This window comes from Rousettus aegyptiacus, unplaced genomic scaffold (assembly GCF_014176215.1).
Source record: "Rousettus aegyptiacus isolate mRouAeg1 unplaced genomic scaffold, mRouAeg1.p scaffold_m13_p_9, whole genome shotgun sequence".
NCBI classification, from domain to species: Eukaryota; Metazoa; Chordata; class Mammalia; order Chiroptera; family Pteropodidae; genus Rousettus; species Rousettus aegyptiacus.
The window spans coordinates 100,850,202-100,877,837 of record NW_023416312.1 but is presented as its reverse complement, the minus strand read 5'-3'; the positions used below and the strand labels follow the sequence as shown (position 1 = coordinate 100,877,837).

The window sequence follows — 27,636 nt, the reverse complement described above, 5'->3', positions numbered from 1 at the left end:
GAGAATGGGGGCTTGCGGAGCTGGCCATTGGCCATTGCTTAATCTTCTCCCTCCCTGAGCTCATGCTTTCTTACTAGGCAGTGACCAAGATGCCACTGTGCCCTGGGCTCTGGCCTTTTGCTGGCCCAGAAAATGCTTCCAGGAAGGGGCATGGCTAGCATGACCGGAGCTGCTCAGCTGAGGATGTCATAGATCTGAATGCTGAGTCTTTGCTGACTTTGGGGCCCTTCCTCCGAAGTGGGGGAGCAGGCTCCCTGCAGCCCATGGCAGAGGTACAGAATGAGAATGTGTGCAGAGGGCGGAATAACCACGCAGGGACAACCCGGTGTGGGGCACTGGGTGATTTCTTTTAGTTTTTAGAGATGTTACGAGGGGTGTGGGATGCGATGGACGGGGATGCAGAGGGGGCCTTTAATTGAGGGGCTCAGATTGCCCCAGGACATTGATGGCAAGACGGAGCCATGGCAATGCTCAGGGAGGGAGGGCAAGACAGGCAAGGACACCTGGGGCCAGGTAGGAGTGGGACAACCTGTGCAGCCTAGCTGGCAGGTTCTCGAAAGCTGCCACCTATTCACTGAGGGGCCTTGACAGTACCTTATCCCTTATCCAAGGAGTGGTGGCGCATCTCAGATGCCTAGGAGATGACATGCACCTGCTGTGATTTCGAGACCTGCTTATCTGGTCCTTCCACCCAGCACTTTGCCTCCTGCAGCCTGGCCATGGCCTGGCCCTCCCCTAGGACGGCCTCTGTTCCTGGTGTGGACTGGGACAAGAGTACCAGGCCCTGTTCTTGGGGTGCTGTACACCCCTTGTCCTGCACTGATCTGAACCTAGCGAGGCAGAAAAGGTAAGTACTGATGGGGCCCTCCTGGAGTCAGGGGGTGCGGCTAGCAGGAGCCCCTTGGTGCCAGGGCAGTGGGAGGGGGCCAGGCCTGGGCTCACGCTTCGATCTACGCCGCCGGTGTCCTTGCAAGAAAGCTCAAGCCAGTCTCAGGAGAATGGAAGCGGAACTTTATTCCTCGGCTAGGGAAGAGATCTAGCAGGTGGTCGTGCACAGGCCCCCACCCGTCACCCCTCCCAGAATCAAAGAAGACAGGCGGAACCACCAATGCCTCTCTTCTTTGCCCAAGTGGAGGCAGGTGAGCGCAGGGCGGGGGTGGCTGCAGTGACGGGGCGGCCAGGGCTAGCCAGGGCTCCAGGGCTGGGGGGGAGGGCTGCTCGGGTCGGGGCGGGTGGGCGTGGGGACGCTTCTTGTCCTGGGAGCTGCCGCTGGCACAGGCACAGAGCTCAGGGCACCAGGACACGGTAGGGGCTGCCTGGGATGTGCTCATCGCCCCACTTGACCACCAGCGTGTACTCCCCCTTGTCCTTGAGCAGGTAGGAGACACTGTAGAGCCGGCTGCCCACGTGCTTGACCAGGATCTCCTCACAGGGTGTCCGGGGGCCGTGTACCCCCACCAGCAGCATGTTGTTGCCTGGGGAAGGAAAGGGCCTCAATCTCAGGCTCCAAGGTCCCCTATTTTCCACTGCAACCATACTGAGCCCCTTCTCTTCCTATCCCGTAGCCTTCTGACCCCCTCGCCTATTCCAGGGTGACAGCCCTTCCTAAGAGATTGCCAGCATTCCTGACTCCTGGGGACAGCAGAGGAACCCCCCCCAGCTCCTCCGAGATACCTTCCTGAAGAGTACAGAGGGCAGGGGGGCCCGGATGGGAAGTGACAGCCACACCCCCAAAAGCATTCCCACCCCTCCACCCCCCTCCCGTGTCCTAGGCACCCACCTGCTTTGCTGCAGTCTACGGTGAAGCTGCTCTTCTGGCCTGCGTAGGCCTTGCTCAGCCCCAGGCCCTTGGCCAGCACCTTGCTGGCATCGGTGGGACCTGGGCCAGGGGTGGCATGCTGGGGAGCACTGGCAGTCTTGGTCAGAGAGTCCACAAACACCGACGATGTCTCATGGAGGCTGTGGTTGCTGACAAGACGGGGACCTGCAGGGTGGAGCAGGCGGGGCTAAGAGGCGGCCGGAGTGCCAGGTGTTGGGCTGGGCACTAGCAGTCTGATGTGAGGCTCACCTGTGACCTTGGCCTTGAAGGGGCTGCCCCCAATGTGGTAGGGGCCACCATACTTGATGGAGATGAGGTAGCTGCCAGGTGCCATGGGGGTATAGGTGACACGGTAGCCCTCAGGGCACTCCTGGCAATCCATCTTCACCTTGGAGGGCCCATCGATGGTCACGGATAGGGCACCAGCTCCCGCATTGCTTGTGTTCACGATAAACTCAGCCGGGCTCCCTGTGGGAGCAGAGGTCGGGCAGAGCTGGCCTGGCCCATTTCCCTACCCTCTGCCCCATTTCCTAACCCCCAGCATAGCTGTCACTTCTGTGCGCCTTGGGTTGTCACTGAGAGCTTAGAGGAAGGGCCCCAGCAGCTGTGTCCACATACTGGAAGCTATACCCACTGACCTACCTGTGACGCCGCCTTCCAGGCCGGCTCCATAGGCAGACACCAGGCCTGGGTCCCCTCCATGCCCAGGCTCCCCAACTCGGATCTTGAAGGGGCTTCCAGGGATGTGGGTGCCATTGAACTTGACATCAATCAGGTAGATACCATTCTCCCGTGGGATAAAGCGCACCGCATACTTATCTAAGGAGCAGAGGGGCGTGTTGTGGACCTGGGGTCCCTCTTTCAAAAGCAAGCAAGTGGCACCTGCTTCCCTTGCCCGCCAGCCTGAGTCCAGCCAGCCCACGAGGCCCACCCTGCTTCTTCCACAGACCACGCCGGGCACCCACACCCCCCAGAGCACAGACCTCCTAAAATCTGAGGGGTGAAGCCTTAGATGCCCAAGCAGCCTGCTATCGTGGCTCATTTGGACTGAAATTGTTTGCAAGCAAAGCACGCGGCTCACTGCCTCTTTAGCAAGGTTACCACGAATGCCACGTTCCCGGCATGTTAACTGGGGCTCAGAGGCAGGCAGGAACTTGCTCGAGGTCCCGCAGCTGGGAAGGGGCAGCACTTGGTTGTGAGACTAGTGAAACTTGGCCCAGCAGTTGCTCTCACCCACTCCTACCCCCGGGCTGCCCCAGGCCTGCCTGCAAGTGCCACACCTGGCTAAAGGGCCAGGCATCCCCTTGGCAAGACTCAGGAGACTGCATCGTGCCGCCCACAGTTGTGGCTGCTGAGTCAGATTCCCAAGGGTGTGGGTCACGGAAGCAGCAGGGTTGCCTGGCTGATGGAGCCCAGGTGTGTGCACCCTGTCTCAGCTGCCTACAGAATCTGTACCTTCCTTTTGTACTCTCGGCCTGCTTCCAGCCAGCTGGGCAGGCCTGCTGCTCTCAGCGGGGCCAGCGAAGATGGCTGGGTGGCCGGGTAGGGACAGAGCCTCACCTTGGTCGATCTCTGTGACATAGCACTCCTCCAGGGCTCCCGAGGGGCTGTGCACCTTGGCATCGATCGCCCCCTTGGCCCCGTTCAGGCTGACTGCAAAAGAGGCTGGCTGGTTGACCTTTAGCCCTGACTCCTGGAAGCACAGCAGATGTGGTTAGACGGGGTGGCTGGGGTGAAGGCTGGGGTGAAGACGGGGCGCAGGACCCCGGAAGCAGGAGGCCCACAGGATTGCACTTACCCATCTGGCGTCCAACTTGGTTTAAAGAGGGAGAGCCATTGATTCTCGAGGGGCAGCAAGCGACAGGCACACGCCCCCGCCCCCAGACATCCATGCTCTGCAGTCACACACCTGGGCAGCATGAAGGGAGGGCGGCCCCACCCTGCGGGCGGCACTCAGCCCTTGTAGGCTGTCCCTCTTTAAACCTCAGCCCTGGTGCTCAAAGGGCACAGGCTTCTGTTCAAAGCCTTTAGACCTGAGACACGAGAAAAACTCCACGCGGTGGGCAGGGGTGCTTCCTGCCAACCCCAAGTGTGGGCTGTACCCGGCCAGAGCAGAGGCCTGACGCCCTGAGCTGGGCTGGGCAGGTCACTCGACACAGGGTCGAGGCCTGCTCCGTGCAGTGGCTCTGGTCTGGCCGGGCCCAGGAGCCCCAGGCGGGCGGTTTCTCTCAGTGCCTCACCTGAAGACTAGAAACAGTAAGGCGGCGGGCGTCGCCAGACGGAGAAGCCACAGGCACCACGAAGGGGCTGTCGGGGATGTGCTCCTCGTTGAACTTGACTGAGACCTCGTAGTCACCTGGGCAGGAGAGAGCACAGAAGGCATGCTGGGAGGCCCCCACTCGTCAGTGTTCTAGCCTCCCGCCTCCCACGAACAGCCTGGGCAGCCCCGGGTTCGCGAGGTGGAGGGGGGAGCTGGGTAGGGCTGTCTGCATAGACCTGGACCAACGCCCGCACCAAGGCGCCACCTCTCCTGCCCCCAGCTAGGTCCTCAGTACCTGGCTCCTGGACCACATAAGCCACGCCACAGGAGCCATCCTTGCGGTCCTCAAAGGAGATCTCAGCCTTGCTGGGGCCCTCGACGGCAATGGCCAGGCCCCCAGCGCCAGCTTCCCTGGTCCAAATGCTGAATTCCGCTGCGGGAAAGCAGTGTGTTGTCATGGGTGGGCTGCAAGCCTGGCCTTGGCCCCCTCCAAGCACAGCTGATCTTCCTCCATCCCCCTACCCTGCCCAGGAGAGCAAGAGCCTCTCAGGAAGCAGGCCTACCTGGCACTCCGGCTTCAGCCCTCTCCAGGCCAGGGCCTCCGGCGCGGACCTTGTGGGCTCCCCCTTCCCCTAGGGGCCCCACGGTGAACTGGAAGGGGCTCCCAGGCACGTGCTGGCCCTTGTACTTGACGCTGACTGTGTGCATGCCCATCTCGGCAGGCACGAAGCGGATGCAGTACGTGTGGTTCTCCCCTTCCACGATCTCGGCCTCATGGGTCTTGCCTGATGGGCTGGTCACCTGGGCCGTCATGTCCTGGATGTTAATTTCTGTAAGGAGGGGACAGTCTGGTGAGCAGGAGCTCTAGGCTCCAACCTTCTGCTTGGGGCCACCAGAACTCCTCTGTGGTTCCCTACAGCTCCTACCGGGGATCTTTAGGCTGAGGTCACAATGACTGCCAACGTTGGCCACCGAAGGGGCCCGTCGCCTGCGCGTGATGCTCTCTTTCACCCGGCCCTCGCCTGTCACCTTCACGGAGAAGGGGCTGCCTGCAGAAAGAAAGCACAGCCCGTGCCCCACACAGGTTACATTCCAGTCCTGGGGTGCAGCAAGGACGGTCGCGGTAAAGAGAGGTGACTGTGTGCTGCACTCACCAGGAACGTGCTGGTCAGCGAACTTGATGTTGATGATGTAGTTTCCAGGCTCCGTGGGGCAGTAGGTGACCCTGCACGTACCATCCTCCAGGTCTTCTGTGTTGATGTCTACCTTACTAGGACCCTCGATGGACAGGCTGAGCCCGCCATAGCCTGTGGGAGAGACACCCCTGAGCCAGGAAGCCCAGCACAGTGGTTTCACTCTGGCTGGCAGGCCACCGCCGCTTACCTGCATCACGGGTGTCAATGATAAACTCTGCAGGCTCAAAGGTATGGCCTTCGTGGAGGCCCTGGCCTGAGACCCGCACACGGCTGGCATCCCCAATCTCCGACTGGCTGATCACCACTGGGATGGGGCTGCTGGCCACGTGCTGGCCGCCCTTCTTCACATGCACTAGATGCTCTCCTGTCTCCTTGGGCACGAACGAGATCCCTGGGCACAGGGCAGAGCTGTCAGCCAGGGAAAGGGATGTCCCCCCACTCCCTCCTTTCCAGAAGGCCCTGCCCCTTGGCCTCTTACCCACATGGCCATTGCGCAGCCGCTTTAGCAGACAGGGCTCTTCCCGGCCCGAGGGCGGCACCACCGTGGCCGTCAGCAGACTGAGGTCCGTCTCGGAGATGTTGATGGGGATGTCAGCAGCAGAGCCCACCTTCAGGTGGGACATGCGCATCGAGTCATCACCTGGTAGAAGATAGTCGCTTGGTATCTCGGCGCAAAGAAAGACTGCGCCCAGCCTGCCACCTGCCGCCTCCTGACACTATTCCTGGTGGCACTCACCTGTGACCCTGGCGGTGAAGGGGCTGCCTGGGATGTGCTGATCGTTGTACTTGACCAGGATGCTGTAGTCACCAGGAAGCACGGGCAGGTAGGAGACGCTACACGTCCCATCCTGGTTGTCGGTGCAGCTGATTTCTGCTTTGGATGGGCCCTCGATGGCCAGGGACAAGCCCCCTGGAGAGAGTCATGGGTGAGGGTTGGGACTGCACTCAGGGACACTGCACTGATGAGGAAAAACCCCAACAGGCAAGGGCGGCAAGGCAGGGGGCCCCATTCGGGGGTGTCTCTCCTGTGTCCAGCTCTCTGCAAGATGAGGGTATCCCACGGCACACGGGCGGGTCAGGACTAGAGCTGCCACTCACCCTCTCCCGCGTCCTTGGTGTTGACAGTGAAGACAGCAGGCTTGTTCACTACTCCGTGGGTGAGGCCAGGCCCGTAAGCAGTGACATGGCCGCAGTTGACGTAATCCACATAGAACTGCAGGGGGCTTCCTGAGGCCAGAAGAAGAGCCGTGTGTAATTGGGACCTTGTGTCGTCCCCAGTCCTCCCCTCAGCCCCAGGTCTCTACGAGGCAGTGGTGGAATGCTGTGGGGACACACCTGGGATGTGCATATTGTCATAGCGGATGTCCATCTCGTGTAGGCCGGCCTCGCTGGGTGCGTAGCGCACAGTCACAGTGCCGTCCTTATTGTCGGTGATGGCTGGCTGTGCCACCTTGCCCGAGGGCATGCGCACTTCTCCTGCAGGGCAGTGGGGCCAGGGTCAGGGCAGCCCGTAGGCACACCCTGCTCTCTGGGGCTCCCAAGCTCCTTCCTGTCCCCACTCACCAGTGATCTCGCCCTTCTTGATGGTGAAGGGGATGACAAGGTCGAAGGGCCTCAGGCTGGTCACATCCAGCCCATTGACACCTACCAGGGGTCTCTCTGGTGCCTGCAGTGGAGACAGAAGCCTCAAGTGAGGGGCTGTAGGAGGGGAAGGAGTCCCTAGCTAGAGGATCTGGGGCCCCTCCTTACATGTGCCAGAATGGGGCCTCATGGGAAACCCAGCTGGCCAGCCCCCAAATGTCCCCTAGAGCTAGGTGAGCCGGGAGGTGGGCCAGGCCATACCCAGGTCTGCTGGCCGCCCTGGGCGTAGGTGTACGGTGGGGCCAGCTGCTGAGGCCGCACTGGGGTCTGTGTTGTGGGCTGTTCCCCAGCCAGAGCCTGCAGAGCGATGAACAAGAGCTTGAGATTCTGTCATTACACGGGAACCCCAGGGGGACAGGACAGGCCCCACCCAGACCCCTCACCCCTGACCCCTCCTGACCGTCACTTGGAAGGGGCTGTTGGGCACGTGCTCGCCGCCAAAGCGCACACAGATGACGTATTTGCCCGGCTGTGGGGCCGTGTAGAAGATGTCGAAGGTGCCGTCCTCATTCTCGACCACGTCCACGTCCACCTCAGAGCCATCGGGTGTGCACACAGTGCAGGTCACCTTGCCTTTGCCCGCCGCCTTGGTGTCCACAGTGATCACTGTCTCCTCCCCGATCTGGATGGTGGGGCCGATGCCAGCACCTGGTGGGGCAGGGCGGGTCCCCGAAGGGGGGCCGGGGCATGAGCTTGGCGCTCGGGCAGCTCCCATCCGCCTGCTGCCCGCCCAGGCCTTTTACTGCTACCACCAAGCACAGCCAGGCCTCCCGCCCCCACCCCCAAGCTGGGACGGTGAGTAGTTTCTCAGAAGGCAGGAAAGGTTCCCCCGAGCCACCTCAAGCCAGGGAGTCCTGTCTTGTGGGTATCCCCAATGTGGCAAATGCCCGACGGGTGGCACCCAGGTGTCTGGGGAGGAAGGAAGGGCCTGGAGGCCCATGGGGCGCTGCTGCCGTCAGGGCACAAGTGTTTGCTGCCACCTCCCCTGCCAACTCAGCCTCAGCCGGTGCTGTGGACCACGCTGACCAACGCCAGCGCTCTGGCTGGGCCCACAGCTGCCTTCGCCCCTGCGGCCTGGCCCCGGCCCCCAGTGCTGTGAGCGGACGCGGTGAGGCGGAGTCCTGCTGCAGTGTGGGGGATCGTGATACTCGCCTCCCGCCCCCCAGGCCTGAAAGTGAAACTGGAGTTTCCTGACAACTGAGAATGTTTGCTCAACCGGAGGCTTGTGGCGAGGGGCGGCCAGGCCCGGCCCGGAGCAGGCAGGGAGCCGGGAGCAGAGAAGCGGGGAGGCAGCGGGATTAGCGCCCTAGCAGCACAGCGAACAGGCAGTGGCAGCACCGAGAGGGAAGGGGAAAAAGGAGGCCCAAGCCACAGCCACCGCCGCTAGGTTGCAAGGGCAGAGCAGCTGAGCAGCCTCCAGGGCCCCAGAGTGCCCGAGGAAAGGGGAGGGACAGTGACGTTACGACCTGGGCTCAGCCGTGGAGGCTCGGGGGTTGCAGGCTGTGAGGCCTGGCAGCAAGAGGCAGGCTGCCCCCTCCCCCCACCAGGCAAACCACCAGGAGCACGGAACCCGCTCCAGGGCTAAGTTCAAGGGGCTCCGCAGCCAGCCTGCCACCGAGTTCCCCTGGTGCACTGGGCTCCGTGCTGGCCTTCAGCAGCTCTCCTGAGCTCTAGACCCGGCCACCTGCTGCCCACCCTGCCCTGGGAGGCCTCACCTCATACCCATCCACACCTGTCCGCCCCTGCTGGGAACCTGGACCCACCACGTAGCTAGTGGTTTGGGCCCCGACTTCATTGGTTACCCCTCAAACCCCCACTTTTCCCGCCCAGCCCATCAGCAGGTCTTGGCTGCTTCATCCTCAAAGTATGCCCCCAAATTTGGCGCCCCCTTCCAGCCACATTGCCACCAGCCTGGCTCCAGCCATCCCTCTGGCTGGCCTAAAAGCGACTTCAGCTCCCTGACGAGGCTCTCTGCCTCTGTTCTGCACGCAGCGGCCAGGGAAACTGACCACTCCCTTAACCAAGGCCTGACCTTGCGTTTGGTCCCCAAGGACCTGTCCCACTGCCTTAGGTGCACATGCCTGTCACTTTAGGTCCCAGGGCCTGCTCTACACAGCCATCGAGCCCAGGCTGTGAAACCCTAGGTACCCTAACTCTCACCCTGGCTGCCTCACCCAAGCCCCAGGCCTGCAGCCTTCAGAGCCTCCCAAGTAGTTGTCGCCTCATTGATGTTTCTGGCTGGGGCTAGGTCTCCCCTCCCATGCCTGAGTAGGAGAACCTCCATGCCTGATTGGGGACCCTCTGAATAACGTCACTGCTGCAGGAATAGGGGGAGGGAAGGAGGTGGGGAGGGCGGGAGGGCCACTGAGTGCACTTTGGGGCTCTGAGGCTGGGCCGGGCCCCGCCATGCTGGCCGTCCAAGCAGTCGACGCTGGTGCTTCTGCACTACCAGCCAGCCCCACCCGCTCATGCAGGCTGCACCTCCCCCGGCCCGGGACGCAGAGGCCCCTGGGGGGTGGGGATGAGGGTCTGTGGATCCGGCCAGGGCTGGGGACTCCCGCTGGTCGGGGGAGACCCCTTGTCCCCTTAGCCCATGCAGGAGCCCTTGACACGGAAGGAGGAAGCGAGAAGGAAGGGCCTGCTGCCCGCCTCTGGGGCTTCCCCGGGGTGCCAAGATCCCCAGACCCCCCAGTGGGGTGCCTCTCTCAGGATGCACCTCACCCCAAAGCTCTCAGCTGCAACCCAACTTCTCAGATGGGGAAACGGAGGCCCAGAGAGGGGGAGGGCCGGAGCGCTCATGCTCAGCTCCGGAGGCCGCCCTGGGCTCTAACCCTCCAGCCCCCCTCTGTCCCTGCCAAGAGCTGCAGCTGGAACTGTCCTGGGAATCAGCACGGAAGAGGAAAGGAAGCTGCCCTCTGGGCAGGAGGGGCGTTGGGAGCGGCCCCAGCAAGCAGCTTACCTAGCCCGTGACCTCCGATTGACACTGAGGTGAGAGGGCAGAGAGCAAGGAGAAAGGTCAGGTGAGTCACTCAAGGGGGCGGCCCCCACTCCCACACGCTGCCCCAAGCAGCGAGCCCTTGCACACAGGCACACCCAAGCCCCGTGCTGAGCGCCGTGGCCGATGGCGGGCAGGCTCACCTGTGACCGTGCATTTGCTGGCATCCCCGGTGGGCACAGCACGGACGCGATACGGAGAGAAGGGGATCTCATCACCACCATACTTGATAAGGATGGTGTAGCGGCCTGTCACATCTGGTACATAGGCCACCGTGTACGTGCCGTCGTGATTGTCTTGGATATGTGTCTTCTTGGGCTTGCCCTCAGGATCCTGTGTGGCAGAGCACAGGAGAGGTGGTTGGCCTAAGCCTAGCCAGGCCCAGGATCACCTCAAGCCCTCTCAAAGGGATGTCAAGCATCACTGTTAGAGGGATAGGCTCCTAGTCACTCAACCACTATGGCCCAAAATGGCTGCCTGCATCCAGCACTGTCCTTTATTTCCCCACGTCCATCGCCCAGCAGGGAAGTCTCAAAATGTCCAAAGCTTCCTGTCCCCAAATGTTAATAGACAGGGCCAGAGAGCTCAGCACCCATCCTGCTTTATCCCTGTGAGTACCTCTTGACTCCCATCCTGCACCCCAGGGCATGCCCTAGCACTAGGAGTATCCCGGAAGATGTCAGGATCTTATACTTACACCTGGTCTAGAATGCTGCAAGTGGGCAAGCTGAGGAATTAAGGGCTTTGATAATGTGCTCACTGTCAGCAGTGAGTGTGTGGGTAGGGAAGCCTGTGCCTGTCACCACCACCCTACGGGAAGGAGGCCTGTGCTGTCCCAGCTACATGCCCCACGCTATACACATCGCTCAGGCCTGGGCCCCTCCCTTCCCTTGCCCTCCCTGTGCCTGGATCGGCAGTTCAGCAGAACCAGGCAGCCACCACCACCAAGGCAGTCAGCTCACCGTGATCTGGACGGCCAGCAGGCCCTCCCCTGCGTCCTTTGCATCAATGGTGAACTCCACAGGCAGGCTGGCAGGCACGCCAGTGGTATTGAGCCCAGGGCCACTGGCCTTCACCTTGCTGGCATCATGCGTAGGCAGCACCTTGACCTTGAAGGGGCTGTTGGGCCAGCATGTCGTAAGCAGTTAGGAAGCCTCTCGATGCCCAGCCCGCCCCCCGCCGCCCCAGGCAGTGGACCGCCTCTTACCTGCGGGGCACCTCCTCTTCCCCGTACAGCACAGAGATGCTGTATGGCCCTTCGCGGCTGGGCACGTAGTTGACAGTCTGGGTGCCATCGGCATTGTCCACCACATCCACTGGTTCCACCAGGCCTGGCCCCCATCCCCAAAACAGAATCTCAGCCAGTCTCCTGGGCCCTCAGCCCTACCACATTGGACAACCAGAGCTCAGCCGTGCACCCAGCCCTCACCCCAAGCTTGGACCTCATTTGCGCATGCCCAGGAATGGCCCCAAGCCCTCGTGACGCCAGACACAAATCTGGGTGCCATCTTGGACCCTAGCCCTCTCTCCCTTCTGCAACATATGCTCAGTGTTGAAGTCCTATCTGTTCTACGTCCTAATGGTCCCCCTGTCACCCTAGACTCCTCCACAACTGCTCCGGCCTCTCGAGTGCTGGGCCTCCACTCTCCTTCCCTGGCCCCTCAAAGAGTACCGTGCCTTCCGGACCCCCGGCTCCCAGGTATGTGGACACTCACCTTTGGGCCCCTGCACTTTGACCTGCAGTGGGGCCACACCGGCCTTGCTCGTGTCCACCTGGAAGGACTGAGGGAGGTTGGCGCGGACCATGCCTGGGCTCAGGCCAGGCCCGGAGCACTTGACCTTCGTTGCGTCTGTCACATCATGCACAGGAACCTTGAAAGGACTGCCTGAACAGGGGGATGCGGAGGGACAGCAGCTGTGTGAGACAGAGCGGATGGCGAGCAGGGGGTCCCAGTGCAGCCCCAGCCGACCTGCCCCCCTCACCTGGTACTTGGTGGCCACCGTAGGTGACATTGAGGCTGTAAGTGCCAGCCTCATAGGGGATGTACTCGACCGAGCAGCTGCCATCCTTGTTATCCATGCAAGACATCTTGGCCTCAGAGGGGCCCTCCACAGCGAGGCCTAGGCCCCCTGTGCCAGCTCCCCTGGTCCAAACAGACAGCTAGTTATTGCCTGGGGTTCCAAGGCCCATCGCAGATGACCCCTGCCTCCTGGGCGCTTGCTCACCTGGTCTCCACAGTGAACTTGTTGGGCTTGTTGGTGGTGCCACTTTGGATGCCTGGCCCATGGACACGCACTCGGGAGGGGTCACAGCCCTCGGTCACGGGCACCTGGAAGGGGCTGCTGGGCACAGGGCTGCCATCGTAGGTCACGTCCACAGAGTGAAGTCCTGGAGGACAGCAGGCCAGGTAAAGAGGAGCCCAGGTCCCCCCACCCCGTCCCCCCATCCCTTGGGAGCCCCAGCACATACCTTCCTCATAAGGTGTGTACTCGACTTTGTACGTGCCGTCACCGCAGTCCTGCACATAGGTCTCAGTCAGGTTGCCAGAGGGATTGGCCACACGAGCCTTGACGTGTGGCCCTCCACTTTTTGTCAGAGCCCGGGCATCCACACTGAACTCGGTGGTGGCCTCTCGGAAGACACCTGCAGGGGGACGATGAGGAGGATGCATGGGGCTCCAGGAGCTCTGTGGGCCCTGGCTACCCCCGGACCCACTTATCCCACAGTGCGGCCTCTCACCTTGGCCCTCGATCCCAGGCCCATAGCACTGGACACCCGAGGTGTCTACTGCGGGCTCCACCTGCAGCTTGCTGGGGAAGTTGGGCACAGGCTGGCCACCATATTTGATGGTGACGGTGTAGGCCCCGGGGCAAAGGGGGATGTAGGTGATGGTATGCGTGCCGTCGCCGTGGTCCTGGATGTGCACCTCTGCTGGCAGCCCCGCCTCAGAGCGGATCTCAATGGTCAGCTCTGCGCTGCCTGCGCTCGAGCAGTCCACGTGGAACTGGCCTGCCTCGCCGGCAGTGGCCCGCTCCAGCCCAGGGCCTGAGCACTTGACCTTGGACGCGTCAAAGCAGGGAACCACGTGGGCCTTGAATGGGGAGCCAGGAATGTGGGTGTCAGCGAAGAGGATGTTGATGTTGTAGTCCCCAGGCTCGGTGGGGACGTAGGACACGGAGCATGTACCATCCCCATTGTCCAGGCACTCGAGCTGGGCCTCACAGGGGCCCTCCACGGTCAGGCCCAAGCCGCCTGTGCCGGCGCCCTTGGTGTCGATGGTGAAGCGGGCAGGGGAGCCCGCGCTGCCCCCCTGCAGCCCCGGTCCAAATGCCTTCACCTGAGGGAGGAGGGGCAGGTCAGGAGCCAAAGCCACGCCACCTCCCTGACCCTTGGCCCTGGACCCCCAGCCTGACCATCCATCTACCCCCTCTTGCTCTGGCTTCCCTCTCCCACCAGACAGGGGCACAAACAGGCCTGGCTACGGCCATCAGCCATAAAGACACAAATGACAAAGGGTAATGGCAAGTCTGGAAAAGATGGGGGAGCCCCCATACCTCAATTACCTTACTAGGCTTGGTGGGGGACACAGCTTCCAGAGGAAAGGGGCTGCCGGGCACAGGCACACCATCATAGGTCACCTCGACCTCATAGGGCCCCTCTTCGCGGGGCACAAAGCGCACGACACTGTTGTCAGCCCCCAGGCCCGGCTCCACCTTGCAGGGCACCGAGGCACCTGAGGGGCCCACGATCTTGGATGCCACTTTGCCTTGTCCGCCGGCACCCTTCGACTTGACTGTGAACTCCTGGTCTTTGCCAACATCCACCTCTATTGAGATGACAAAAGAAGGGAGAGACCCGTGACACCAGGCCCAGTCTGCCACTAGGGCAACCTCAGTGACCATGACAAGGGCGCCAACTACTTACTCTCTCCAAGGCCAGACACCTTGATCTTGCTGAGGTCCAGGCTTGGAGACACACCCACCGAGAAGGGGCTCTTAGGGATGGGATCCCCTCCATAAGTGACATTGACGCCCACTGGGCCCTGGAAGGGGTGCAAAATGGCAGGGCCTGGGTCATGACCTTGGTCTCCCTGGCCTGTGGCTTCCCCACCTAGGCATTAGGGGTGGGGGTCAGAGAGACACTGGCTCTCCTCCCCACCCCCAGCCTTCTATGCCCACGGGCTTGGTGGGTGTAGGGGGGTGTAGCTGAGGGCTGTGAGGTAGCTACCTGCTGCACAGGAGTGTACTTGACCGTGTAGGTGTTGTCATGGTGATCGATGATGTCCACATCGCGCGCTGCATCCCCCTTGGCCAGCCCTGAGAACTGAACGTCCAGTTTGCCTTTGCCAGCAGCTTTGGCATTGACCGTGAAATGGGTGGGTTTGCCAAGCTCGACACCTGAGGAGACAGAGTGACCATGTATGGGCACTTTGCCCCACCATCTTGAGATCCCCTGACCGCTCCATAGGGTGGTCCTCACCGGTGCGGCTGAGGCCTGGGCCCTCGGCCTTCACCTTGCTGGCATCATGGGAGGGCTCCACCTTGACCCGGATGGGGCTGGTGGGTGTGGCCTGCAGTGGGCAGGAGGAAAAGTACTAAGAGAAAGAAGGGCAGCACCCCGACACCCAGCAGTGTCAGGGGCCAGGAGCAGCAGTACCCACCTGGTCAGCAAACAGGACCATGATGGTATAGCTGCCGGCTCCGCGGGGTGTGTACTTGACTGTAAAGGTGTCATTGTCATTTCGGATGATGTCAAAGTCAATGTCGGCCTCAGCAGGGCCCACCACGCCAGGGGCACACTTGATGCCGATGCTGACGTCGCCTACAGCAGGGGAGAGAGCAGAGGCTGGGACCTCGTGTTGATGCCTCGCCCACTCGCCCACCCACCCAAGGTAAGGCCGTACCCTGGCCAGCCTCGGTGCAATCCACGGTGAAGTAGGTGGGCTCATGAGCCTTGAGCCCTGTCTTGGCCACTCCTGGGCCATACACCTTGACCTTGTTTGGGTGGCTGCCGGCTCCCACATTCACCTGCATAGGACAGAAGTACAAGGGCATGACCAGCCTGGACGAGAGGTCCCTTCCCCCACTGCCAGCTGGTATGCAAAATGGTACAACCACCTTGCAGAAGTGGGAAGTGGTCTGGTTCCTCAAATGACTAAACATGTGACCACATGATGCTAGAATTCCACTCCTAAGAATCTATCTACTCAGAGAAGTGGGCTCTCTCGTCTGCACGCCTGCACTCAAGTGTTCGATGGCACTATTCACAACAGCCAAGAGGTAAAAAATCCCAAAGGTCCATCAACGAATGACCGGATAACATCAAAACAGAACAAAACAAAACCGTGGTCTGTCAATACAACAAAATATCATTCAGCTATGAAAAGACAAGGAGTACCGGTTCACGCCACCATATCAAAGAACCATAATGAAAACATTTTGTTGAGTGAAAGCAGCCAGACACAAAATGCGAGATGTCACATGATTCCCTCTCTAGCAAATGTCTAGAACAGGCAAGCCCAGAGCCAGAAAACAGAGCGCTGGTTGCTTAGGGCTGGTGGAGGGGGCTTTGGTGGGTAGAGGAGTTTCTGTTTAGGATGACAAAAACGACCTAACCTTCAACGGTGACGAAAGCTGCACAACTCTGGACTCTAAAGCACGAAGCTGTACAGTGCAGTGGGCGAGCTGTATGTAATTGGAGTTCTATCTAATAGAGCTGGATGAGAACAGGACAGGCGCTCTAGGGAGATGGGAAAGGCCTGTCAAGGCCAGTAGAGGGCCGGCTCACCCGGAAAGGGCTGTTGGGGATGCTGACGCCTCCCCAGGACACCATGGCTGTGTGTTTCACGGGTTTCCTGGGCACGTAGGAGCAGCTGTAAGTGCCGTTGCCATTATCCTTGACTGTTGCCTCCACAGGGCAGCCCTCGTTGTCCTGGAAAGCAAGCGGCCAACTGGTCGGTGCCCAGGCCTGGGCACCTGACCCCGTACACACACTCTGCCATGGGTGGGCGGGCACCGCACCTGCACTTGAACCCGGAGAGGGGCCTTCCCGCCGTGCTTGGCATCCACTGTGAACTCTGCTGGCTTGTTGACGGCCACGCCGGTCTTCTCCAATCCAGGCCCACGTGCCTTCACCTGATGGGAGGTCACCCAGATCTCAGGGGACCAAGTGTGGGCCCCCAAGGACATGAGGGTAGCAGGAACACACTGCCAGGGATACCTGCCCAGAGCTTGGACCCTCTCCCAGCCCAGCCCCCAGGCAGAGGGGCAAGGGGGCCAACACCCCGCCAGCAGCGTATGCGCTTTACCCTGTCTGGGTGGAAGTCCTGCGGAGCCTCGCGGATGTCAGCCATGAAGGGGCTGAGGCGGATATCCTCGCTGTTGCAGAGCACGTGCACAGCGTACTCGCCAGCCTCCTGAGGCCAGTAGCGCACATCACAGGAGCCATCACCCTTGTCGTCACATTCGATCTTGGCCTGCGACGGGCCCTCCACTGAGAAGCCTGACAACAGCCACCAGTTCCGTCAGTACCCTGGAGCCTGGAAGGCGGGGCCAGCCCTTGCTACCCTCTGCCCCCCAGTGCTCGCCCTGCAGTCTCCGACTTACCCAGGGTGCCTACGTCATCCCCAATGGCCTCCACCACGAAGTCCGCTGACTTGCCAACGACGCCACCCTCCAGTCCGGGGCCCCAGGCCCGCACCTTCTGATTGCCACACTCGGTGCCCACCTTCACCTCAAAGGGACTGCAGAGAAAGAGCCACACAGGGCAGTGCTGAGGGCCACCACCCCAGAGAGGCACCACCCTGAGCCCAGCGCAGGGGAGAAATGGGCCACCTTGGCTCTGAACACTCTGCCAAGGGCCTCACCTGCGCCCGATGTTCTGGCCGCCCCACGTGATGGTGACGGTGTATGTGCCAGGGGCCATGGGGTAATATTCGAAGCCATAGACGCCATCCCCCAGGTCCTTCTGCTTCACACGCTCCTCGCCCTCTGCCAGAGACAAGGGAGGACCTCAGGCTTGCCCGACAGCGGCCCTGGGGATGCCATCGCCCACCCTAGCCGCAAGCCAACTTACTGGGACCCTTCACGGTAACCTTCAGCTCCCCACTGCCTGCGCCTTTTGTGTACACCTTGAAGTCGGCAGTCTCCTTCACCCGCACGCCCTTGGGCTGGAGGCCCCGGCCGACGGCACGGCAGGCACCCGGGTTACATGCTGTGGGCACAGGGCTGGCTAAGTCACTGGAAGCTGGCTCTGGGTGACCCCTCCCTGGCCTCCCATAGGGCTGGGACATCAGGATGGGGGCAGGGGCCCTCAGAACTTGGCCCCACGGGGTAGCAAGGGACATGCAAGAAAGGACTGAGAGGGACTGTGACCCCAGGACCCGCAGCTCCAGCCAGGATGCGGTGGCCTCCTCCCGTCCGCTCCACACTAGCCCCCCACCCCTGCCCAGCCCCCTCCTCCCCTCCCAGAGGAAGACAGATCCAAGTACCGTTGACCCTGTAGGCAGAGCAGAGAGCAGCAGGTTTCTAGACAGCTGGAGCGAGTTCTTCCAAAGGTGAAAGCGTGAAGAGAAAGAGAGAGAGAGAGACAGGCACGGAGGGGGCGAGAGGAGGAGGAGGCGGAAGGGCCCCAGCAGGGGAGGAAAGAGAGCGCACCCAGACAGTGGAAGCAGAGACCCAGGGTGCCGGGGTGGGACCCACCCTGCTGCCCCTCCCACGGGAGACTCCAGTGCGGGGCGGCCAAAACCAGCCTACCTTGGCCGACAGTGACAGTGTAGGGGCTTCGAGGGATGGGCACACCGGCGAAGGTGACGTGTACCGTGTGGACACCCTCCATGGTGGGCTGGTAGCTACAGCGATAGGTGCTGTCGCCCCGCGCCTCCAGCTGAGGTTCCACGGTGCCCTTCTGTCCTGCAGGGTCCTGGATCATGACCTCCACCTCGCCCGTGCCAGCTCCTGCCACAAGGTACCGGCTCAGCTCCTAGAGCCTCCGGGCTGCTCCTGGGCCGCAGTGGCTCCCTCCCCAGACCTGCCTGCCTCAGCAGCCTCCCCTCACCTGCCGTGAAGATCTCAAAGTAGGTGGTCTTATTGGCGATGTTGCCGCTGGGTTCCAGGCCGGGGCCCTGGGCAGTCACTTTGCTAGCGTCACCCTGGGACTTGTCCACATACACCTCGAAAGGGCTCTTGGCAATATGCTGGCCCGCAAAGAGCACAGTGACCTGTTGTTTCCAAGAGGGGCAGGCTGTGAGGGTGGCGTTGGGACTCTGCAGCCGATGGCCCTGCCGCCAGCCTCCCCAGGGGCTGAGGGCTCACCTTGTGAGTCCCCGTCACCTCGGGGACATACCAAACAGAGAAGGTACGGTTCTTGTCGTTATTGGCAGTCACCTTTGCCTGTGGCGAGAAGGAACCCGTGAGCCTCTGGTAAGAACAGTTCCTCCAGATGGAGGGACCGCACTGCCCTGCCCGCCTGCCATACCTCCTCCTGGTGTCCGGCCGGGTCCTCCACATACACCAGCACCTCTCCCTGGCCGGCACTTCTGGTCTCCACGGTAAACTCTGCCCGCTTCTTCACCATATTGCCCGTGGGCTCGATGCCTGCCAGGGGAGAGTGGGGAAGCCACGGGCTGGCTGTTAGGGCCGCTGCCTGACCCCTCCACCCCATCGCCCTCCCTCCGGCAGCATGTCCTGCCGCAGGCTCAGCTCCCCTCCCTGCTGGGCCCGTCAGGAACGCTCTCAACTGGGTGAGTCAGTTCAGCGTGAACTCTGGCGCATGGAGCCCGGCCTTGGGCCCAGCTGCACTCTTGCTAGGAGACAGGCCTGGGCCTGTTTTCTGGAACGCTCACATGGGTTTGCCTGGGCCCTCGCTCCTGTGTGATACCTTGGCTGGGTTTCGTCTCCATTTACAGTAAAGCAGTTAGGTCCTGGCTTCCCGAACACACTCCGCCTTACCTTGGGCTGATGGCTAGTCACAAGTGGCCACTTTTGACCAGCCCCAACCCATTCCTGTCTGTCTGACTCTCAGGGAGCATTTAATAACCTAGTCACCACATTTCTGAAGGCTCCCAGGGACCTCCAAATTTAGAAAGTACCCTGTCCTGCAGAAAGGTCAGCGCACCAGAGCATCCCCGGCCCAGCTCCCTCACCTGGCCCGTAGGCTCGGGCTTTCTTGGGGTTCAGCTTGGGCCGCAGGGGAGCCCCTGGCTTCAGCTTGGCCTTGGGGAACTGGGACAGGTAGGTCATGACAGAGTGTTCGTCAACATTGGGGTCCACGATCTCCTCTGGAGTGATCACCTGTCACAGGTAGAAAACAAGAGCCATTTGCCCTCCACGCCTCAAGGTCCTGGGATGCGACACCTCTCCCCACTGGAACTGTGGTCCCCAGACAGCCCTGGGAGCCCAGGCAGGGCCGTACCTGAGGGATGCCCAGCCAGTCATCGGCCTGTTGCATGGCTTCTCGCGCATTGTTCACAGGCTTGCTGGCGTCCCAGGAGTCCCAGTCAGGACATAGGCCTGTGGTACAAAAGGAAAGATGAGGCTAGGGACTACCAGACCCCCTTGCAGGCCGCCGCCTCAGCCCACTCGCAGATGGCCTCAGGCCCCCACCCCCACCCCCACGACCCTTACCTGGGGCACAGCTATCGACAAGGGCACCCAGGGCCCTGCCGCTCTGCCAGTCCCGACTGAAGTTGGTGATGGGCAGCTGCGGCAGCTTGTTCTGGATCCAGCCCAGGAGCCTCTGCTTGGGTGTCTGCTTCTTGGCTTCCTCATCCTCCTCCTCATCCCACATGGGCATGGAGATGGAGTAATGCAGGATCAGGGTCCAGATGAGGCCCAAGATGAGCTTCAGGTTGCCATCCACGATGGCTTTGCTGTCTGTGAGGAAAGGAGTGGCAGTGTGTCTCTGTGCATGGGTGTATTTCAAGTGGCTCCGAGACAGTGCGGAGTGTGGCTGCACGGGGGACCCCAGGGAGGGAGGACTCTGTGGGGCAGGGTGGGATGTGGGTTCTCCCCAGGACCCCTGAGGGAGTGCGGGTAGTTTCAGAGATGAAGGACCTTTCTAGGGGAAGGCGACACACCTGTAGACATGAGGTAACAATTCGGCAAAATGAGGGGTTGCCGCTGGAGGCCCCAGGGCCCTGGCGGCCCAGGACTGATGACAGCTGAAGGCAGCAGACAGGGCCAGGGGAGGCCCCTGGAGCGAGTGGGGTGAGTGCTTTGCAGCTACCCCAGAAACAGCCCACTGCCCATCTCCAGGGATCTCTAGGGAACAAGCAGGAGGAATAGCCCGGCCCCACTGGTCCTGGGTGTCAGGGCCCTTGGCTTGGTGCTGGCAGCGGAGGGGGAGCTGGGGCTGAGGAAGAGGAAGGCTAGTGGGTGGGGCAGTTGGGAAATACAAGTGCTTGCTCCCCTAAGGTGGGCGGCATGAGGCAAGGAAGTGGAAGCGTTGGGCAAGGACACTTTGGGTAGAGGGTGTGAGCCCCAACCCTACTTCCTCAGTACCCCCCCATAGAGCCATTCTGGGAGCTCGCTGATTGGGCCACATGGCCCTGACTCACTGGGGCCCAGCAGGAATGGCCTGTCAGCCAGGGTGATAGGCAGAAGGTATTCTGGGGGCCCCCTTACCCAGCCCAAAGAGGGCAGAGTCAGTGCGCCTGGGTCGGGCACCCAGGGCGCAGGCTTGAGAACTGGGGTAGCAGAGGCCATGGGTGGGGTCTCCGACTCCCGCTGCCTCAGCAGAGCCCAACCCGCCCTCTTTGCCACCTAACGGGCTGCTGGGCCTAGGGCGGGCAGCCACCAAGCTAACCACAGGGGAAGTGGTTAGGGCGGGCACCCTGCACCCTGTCACTATGGCAACTCCTCTCGGCCCCACCCAAGGCCCTCTGGGTCTCAGCCTCAGAGTGGGGGGCTGAAGGTGGGGCTGAGAACAGGCGGGCTTCCTAAGAGCTCATCTTTGAAATCGCTACTGCGTCTCCACCCCACCCCCCAATCAAGAGAAAATGCTTGTCTAGTGAGTCAACTTGGGGGTGGGGAGAAGGGGATGGATGCCACCAAAAGGGCCATCAATGACAGGTGGCCTCTGAATCCAGCAGGCAGCACCTTGAGGGCTGGCCGAGCCACTCAAAGCGGAGTGGCCTCCCAGTTCCCAGACTGGGGTTAGTCCTGGTCCTGCAATACTGCCTTGCATTGTCCCCAAATGATGGGTCGGTGAAGAAGAGACTTCAGACTAGGGGTGACTAGAAGGTTTAGGGAAGCACAGGACCAGCCAGGGCTTCCTACCAGGCCACCATCCTTAAAGTCCTGCTGTGACCCCTGAGGCGACACACAAGGCCAAGCTCATCAACCCTGGTGGGTCAGGCTTGGCCAGGCTGGATCCACCCCCTGGTCCACAGAAGGCAGGCCTAAACCATCTCAATTCCCCTCACAAAAGAGGGAGGGGAGGACCCGCTAGGACTGGGAGACTGCCTGGTTGGAAGGCCCCGCCCCATCCCACCCCCTTTCCCCAGGCCCCAGCAGCCTACCCCCTCCCTCCCCTAATCACTGCTGCTTTCCAACATTTTTTTGCCTTATATGGCAAAGCTCTGGGAACTAGGCCTGCTCCAGCCAGCTCACAAGAGAAGAAGGGAGGAGGGGGGAGACCCCCCCAGACAGCTGGGGTGTGGCCCGCCTCCCCACATCCGGTTGCCCCCCCACCCACCCAAGGCTCAGAGATGACTCAGCTTGGCTAGACTGAGGCTGGGACTGGGGGTGGGCCGCGGCCTCCACTGGCATTCCAAAGAAAGAGGTGAGGTTCGTGAGACCTGCCCTCTGAGTGGTCGGGGGCACCTGGATCTTAGTTTCTTACTTTCGTAGGCTCATTCTCTTGTGCCAGGGCCAGAGGGACAACTGGAAGGCCCCTTTTAATTCTGAGAGAAGAAAGTTCATGCCCCTTCTTCTCTCCCTGTTGTACCTTTCCCCAAGTCACCAGTTTGGGTGCCTGTCCCTGAGTGGGTTCCATCTTGAGAAGAGCCAGGGATGCTACAGTAGGCCCAGTCAATGCCAGCATCACCAGCCAAATGACATGGACACGGCTGGCCGTGAGCCCAGCACACGCTGGAGTACCTACCTCCCAACCATCTCTTGCATTCTAGCTTCAGAAAAGCAAGTCCTATATGGAAGCAAGAGTTTGGCCCAAGACCAAGGGTAACTCGGTGTCTTAGTAGACTACAAACCAGCTCACTTCACTGGCTGACATCCACACTCATCTCAGGTGCCATTTTGCTAGCCATATCCCACTCTGGTCCCCTAAATTCCCTGGGGGAGATCTAAACTGGAGATTGGAGCCATCTTGGGGTGTGTGGGGGAATCTTCCAGGGCCAGAAAAAACTGAGAGCCCTAAACAATGGGACCAGAAACTCCAACTCCCTTGTTTAGGAACCACAGGGGCGCCTGAAAGCCAGAAGGCCCTCTCCAAACTGCCGTAGGGGGTGGAGAACCCGGTCCTCCCCCTCCACAGGGATGGGGCGCTGGGCGCAAGGCCAGAATCTGGCCAGTGCCCACCCTTCTGGCCCTCTCCCACCACGGGTGAAACGGTGGGGGCGCGGCCTGCGGAGGATGTGAGCTCAGCCTGGGCTCAGGCCAGCCGGGGCGCGGCGGGCGGGGGCGCGTAGCGGTCCGCACACCCGCCTGGCCGGTCTGCCAGCGCGCCTTTGTTCTTGAGGCCCGCGCGTAGCTGAGCAGCCTGAGGTGGGGGGGAGCCGGGGCAGCGCCAGGGCTCAGGGGGGTGGCTGGGAGGGGTCTACCAGGGGAAGATGGGAAGATGCATGGAGCCCCCGCCCTCACCCTCGCCCTCCCGGCGCCACGGGGCTGCACACGCCCTCACCAATGGACACGAGCTTGATGCTCTCGCGGTCCAGGAACTCGAGCGCCACCGACACGTTCTCCAGCTGCATCTGGCGGAAGGTGGGCCTCTGGTTGTGCTTGCGGTGCATCTTCTTCTGGCTGAGCACCTCGAGCAGCGCGATAAGACGCAGCCCGTCGCTCAGGTCCGTCTGCAGGTTGGCGATGCGCTTGCTCACGCATTTGAGGTGCTCGTTGCACCAGCGCGTGAATGTGTTCTGCTGGATCTTCTTCCACGGGGCGTCCTCCGCCAGGTCCTTCTCGGTGGCCGGCATCTCGGCGTCTCGCGTGTCTGCACCGCCACCCGGAGCCACGCCCGCCGCGCTCTGGCCGGCCCGGGAGTGGGAGCTACTCATTTTGAGGCGCGAGGAGCCGAGGGGCGGTGCTGCAGCCTAGGCGAGGGGACGGCCCTTTAATTAAAGTCGCAGGCACTTCAGCGTCCGCGGGAGGATGCAGACAGCGGAGGTTGCGCTGTGGAGAGAGCGAGCCCTTTAAATGCGGGTGGGGGCGGGGCTATGGGGCGGGGTCGAGGCGGGGCGGGGTCGTGGGTGGGGCTTCAGGGATGGCCCGCCCCGCCCCACCCGTTGGAATGCTCCCCAAAGCCCCCCTGCCCCTGCCGTTTTGACCCGACCCCTGTGCTCCGGGGAGGGCCGCTGGGCCCCAAAGGGGGCAAGGACATACCCAAGTACCGCAGCCTCGCGCCAGTGCTGCAGGAAACGCTGGAGCGAGGAAAGGCTGAGCAGCGTATGGCGCTGGACCACTTGGTCTCCAACTAGCACGCCATACAAGGGACTTTCCTTCCCCAAGGCCCCTGCAGGGGGTGGCGTAGCTAGCCCTCCCTGAGTCATGTGGGCTCCACCCCGTCCCCCGCAGCCTCCGCCACCCTCACTTCCCCCGGGCTCCAGCGACTGGGGTTCCCCGACCACACCCCAGCCAGCCGACCCGGCAGCACCAGGAAGGGGCCCGATCCTAAAGGCTAAAGGCGAGCACTTGGAGAGCAGGGCCCGGGCCAGGCTCTGTGGCAAGCGCTTTGAACCGGTTCCCCCCACTAGAGTAGGAGGCCCCCCGGCAGAGCCGGTGCCCTAGGCCGGCCCCCTGACCTCATGGCCCAGGCTGGCCTGTGCACCTGCGCTCGCCAGTCCCCAGCGCTTCCCTCCCTCCCTGCTCCACTCGGGAGGAAATGGGGCACTGGGCCAGGAGGCCGCCAGCACTCCAGGAGCAAGCAGTCTTGGAAGGGGCTGGGCGTGCCAATGGGCACTGGCAGAGGGCGCCATGTGATGCGTGCAGAGACAGCCAGTGTCCGCCTGGGGTTGCCGTCCACCTGGGGCACTGGGGGTTTCCTCTCCTGTCTGAATGGCCCCCGAGCCCCGTGTGACCCAGGAGATGGCCAGGCGGGGGCCCCTTCCAGACCCAGCGGCCTACTGGGGGTTCCAATAAGGCTTGGCAGTCTCTGAGCCCCTGCGTCTCGGTAGGCTTCAGTACCCTGGCCTTGCAGAGGGCCCTTCCCCAGGACAGGGGGCCAGGGCACTGAGGGGGAAATCACGGAAGGCTGTTCTTCCAAAGCCTTGTTCCTGGAAGGACTGAGGAACCTGGACTGTGCCCCAAAGGCAATGGGGAACCTATTCACACAAAATTAATTTTCTGGTAGTAACTCTGGAGACAGTGGGGTGGGGAGGCTGCTGTGGGGAGACGGGAACCAGCGAGAGGCCTGTTGGGGACACACTGCTACCATCTTCAGTCAAGAGAAGCCACCCTATCTATCGCTTCGTCACCAGAGTGGACTCATTCCTCCCAGTCCCGTGTACCTCCCCTCTCCAGGATGCTCCCTTCTTTAGGTTTCTGTTCCTCCTGCTCGATTCTTAGATTGAGCTGCACACTAGTAGTAATTTTCTGCTAAAGGCCTGTGAGACAGAAGGCCCTGGTTCAGCCAGCACGTCATGGCCAAATATGGTTGACTGGAGCGTGCCTCAGGTCTGCGGTACCCGCGGCGGCGGGGCTGTGCTCCGAGCTGGCATCTCCCCTGCCCTCCAGCACACTCATTTCGAGGCCGCCTGTCATCCCACTGGTTTTTCATCACCAAAGATGGTGGTAGGGACTCCAAATACCATTTCCCAATCTGAGGCCCAACTCCTGCGCCACTTCCCCTCTCTTGACCACTGTCAATCACACCTGCACGAAAACTCCATACCACAGTCTGGTAACTGGGGTGGAGATGGAAGGGAGAGCCGTGAAGGGGGGACACAGATGGACCCTTCCCTACCAGGTCCCATTCAAACACAGGCCGAGTTGTTTTTCTGCTTCCTCTGCCCCACTGGAAAGCGAGTTCCCAAGGACAGCATTACATCAAGAATTGATTTTCTTTTCACCAAGTGCCATCCAACTGAGTCATCAGTATTCACTTCTTAATCTTCAGAGAGCAGGGAAACTGAGTCAGAGTAACTGACCAGTAGTCAACGCCAGCGGAAAGGGGGAGAGAGCTGGGTGTCCTGGCTTCCAGCCAGCCCCAGGCTTTCCCTATTTGGGGGAGACTAGGGATAGGGGTGTAAAGGGCTTTTGTCCCTAGGGGACATAGTATCACCACCAGATGGCGCCCCATCCTAAAGCCCCCAGATCAGGCAGTCAGTCCTTGGAAGCCTAAATCCAACTCTTTCATATTTTCCCTTATTTGGAGTAGATTCTTGGATGTTAGACACACCCCGCCCCCCACCCCACCCCCAGCCCTCAGACCCCAGGCCGGGCCCTCCCACAGGAGCACTTCAGCTAGTGAAGAAAGCCTCTGAATGGCTCAGTGAGAAGAGACCTGGGCTGCCAAGGCAAGTCCAGGTGTGGCAGGTGAGGGCACTCATTTTCTGAGCTCCCACCTTGACCTTGTAGCCTGGAACATGTACAGGTATGCCTGCCAGTGGACTTCACCTGCTTTTTCTGGACCCCAGTAGCATGAGAATCTGGGCATTATTTATGCTCACATCCTGGCTGGAGGTGAACATCCAGCTCAGAGCCAACCTGGGACATGGCTCAGGGCCCAGCCCAGAAATCTGGCTTGTCGGAGACCTTGCTTCCTATGCCTGGCCACGGCCCTGCCCTGGTCCCTATGAAGTGCAGCAGCCCCGTAACCAGCTCCCCTGTGTTCAAGGAGGACCAGTGCCAGTGAAGAACCTGCTGTTGCCCTCCCACAGGGGACTCTGGCTTGGAAGTGTCCTTCCAGATGGCCACTCGCCTTCAGTCCACAGTATGTCCTACTCTCTCAACATCCTTCCCAGTCATGCAGTGGCCAGCTCATGGGCATCCATGCGAGCCCATATTCTGCCAAACGCTCAGACCCCTCTCTCTCAAGGCCATCCATGGCCTTGGCCTTCCACACTCCTGGGTACAGGTACAGCTTCACGGGGACACTAGGGAAGGCAGCCCCGGGGCACAGCACTCCCAGACGCAGGTGGCCCTGCCCTGCGCTCAAGCACCCCAGCCACACCAGGCTTGGGCCTGAGTGCGCGCCGGCGTCTGCGTTCTCGGGGCTTCTCCGCTCACCTTCACCACCCCGCCCCGGGTCCGCGAGCAGCGCGGTGACCATCTCGCGTGGAGCCCAGCCGCGGAGGCCTCACCTGCTGTCCCTGCGGGCGGCCCGCTACCGCAGGGTGGCGCCCAGCTCGCCTTCGCGCCCGCGCCCGGCGCCTCGGGGCTCCGCTGGCATCCGCTGCGCGCCGCGCGCCTCCACGCGAATGGGCCGCCGCCGCCCGCCTTCTTGTTGGCCTCACCCCCGCCCCGCGCCCGCCCCGCGCCCGGCCCGGCCCGGCGAAAAAGCCTTAATTGGTAAAATCGCCCAGGAGCCGGGAGGGGGGGCGCGGGGCGCGCAGTGAGCTCAAGCGCCCGGGCCGCCTGGCGACGTCCCCCTCCCTCGATGAGCTCACCACCCGGCGAAGACTGCTGGGGTGATGAGGGGGAAGTTTGCCTCGAGAGTTCGCGGGTCCTGAGGGCCCATGTATCATCTCAGCCAGAAAGGCTATCTCCTTCAGGGAACCACCCACACAGTCACTGCCCCTGCCTTCACCCCAAGCCTGGGCTGCCTAGGGAAGTCGGATTCTGCCCTGCGGGGTGGGAGGAGACAACAGGCCTTTGCAGGTGTTCACTGAGTGCTTACCACCCGCAAGGCCCCAGTGGGGCAGGGACCCGAACCAGGTGACAAGCAAGTAGCCTGGCTGCCACCGACTTGGCCCCTGCTGGGTGCCAGGCCTGGGATCTGGCAGCAGAAAGTACTGGATTCTTAGGAGACCAATCAGGTTCAGTCCCAAAGCCTGGGAGTGCACAGCGAGGTGCAGCCAAAGAACCAAGTGTTTCTGAGCTGGGTGGGCACAGCCATGCCCTGGCACTGCCAGGCTCGCTCTTCCTCTTCTATGTGCCCATTTCCTGGTAGCTTCAGTTTCAGCTCAAATGTCATTTCCGAGGAAGGCCACATAAAGCAGTGTCATTTTAATATTCTGCCCATAACCCCCAATAAGAATTACTTTTTACATCCTGAGCCAGTTTGTGCACGCACGCACAGACACAAATAACTAAACAAACATTTTACTGAAGGAGAATCTCCCTTAGTACCTGCAAAGCACTTAGATCTTCTCTATTCTATTCTATTTCATTAAAAGAGAAGGAAGGGAGGAAGGAAGGAAGGAAGGAAGGGAGTGGAAGGGAGAGGATTGGTCACACCTGCTAAATGAATTTGGCGATTCGCGGTTTAAACTAACAGGAAGGCGCTGATCATCCTCCAAGCCTCCCTGAATCCTCAGTGCCAGGATGTCCATCTGTCACTGCTCCTTCAGGTGGGACCCCCTGCAACAACCACTGAAAAGGGCGGTGGGTT

The 27,636-nt window shown here is 61.4% G+C and overlaps 1 protein-coding gene across 2 annotated transcripts; it reads right to left on the bottom strand.

The window, feature by feature from the left end:
* Window positions 1-990: 990 nt before the first annotated feature.
* Window positions 991-26,527, bottom strand: FLNA (filamin A). 2 transcript variants are annotated; one of them, XM_036226506.1, is made up of 48 exons: window positions 26,387-26,527; window positions 22,771-23,258; window positions 19,536-19,784; window positions 19,324-19,421; window positions 19,055-19,202; window positions 18,388-18,506; window positions 18,225-18,302; window positions 17,968-18,130; window positions 17,667-17,867; window positions 16,987-17,124; window positions 16,778-16,901; window positions 16,518-16,654; window positions 16,220-16,413; window positions 15,933-16,046; window positions 15,700-15,843; window positions 14,816-14,939; window positions 14,573-14,733; window positions 14,392-14,482; window positions 14,140-14,309; window positions 13,837-13,954; window positions 13,476-13,738; window positions 12,652-13,249; window positions 12,382-12,555; window positions 12,138-12,300; window positions 11,895-12,055; window positions 11,627-11,797; window positions 11,119-11,242; window positions 10,874-11,030; window positions 10,055-10,244; window positions 9,876-9,899; window positions 7,317-7,564; window positions 7,118-7,213; window positions 6,839-6,941; window positions 6,611-6,751; window positions 6,374-6,502; window positions 6,012-6,185; window positions 5,754-5,915; window positions 5,463-5,666; window positions 5,234-5,386; window positions 5,006-5,128; window positions 4,643-4,909; window positions 4,375-4,512; window positions 4,060-4,175; window positions 3,380-3,512; window positions 2,462-2,638; window positions 2,069-2,287; window positions 1,781-1,984; window positions 991-1,475 (listed from the first exon to the last, which is right to left on the bottom strand). In XM_036226506.1, exons 2-48 carry the CDS (start codon window positions 23,141-23,143, stop codon window positions 1,288-1,290), a joined length of 7,944 nt encoding a protein of 2,647 aa, XP_036082399.1. In that variant the 5' UTR covers window positions 23,144-23,258; window positions 26,387-26,527; the 3' UTR covers window positions 991-1,287. The 2 variants fall into 2 exon arrangements, with proteins under 2 accessions (XP_036082399.1, XP_036082400.1); XM_036226507.1 differs by lacking the exon at window positions 9,876-9,899.
* Between the last annotated feature and the right edge of the window lie 1,109 nt (window positions 26,528-27,636).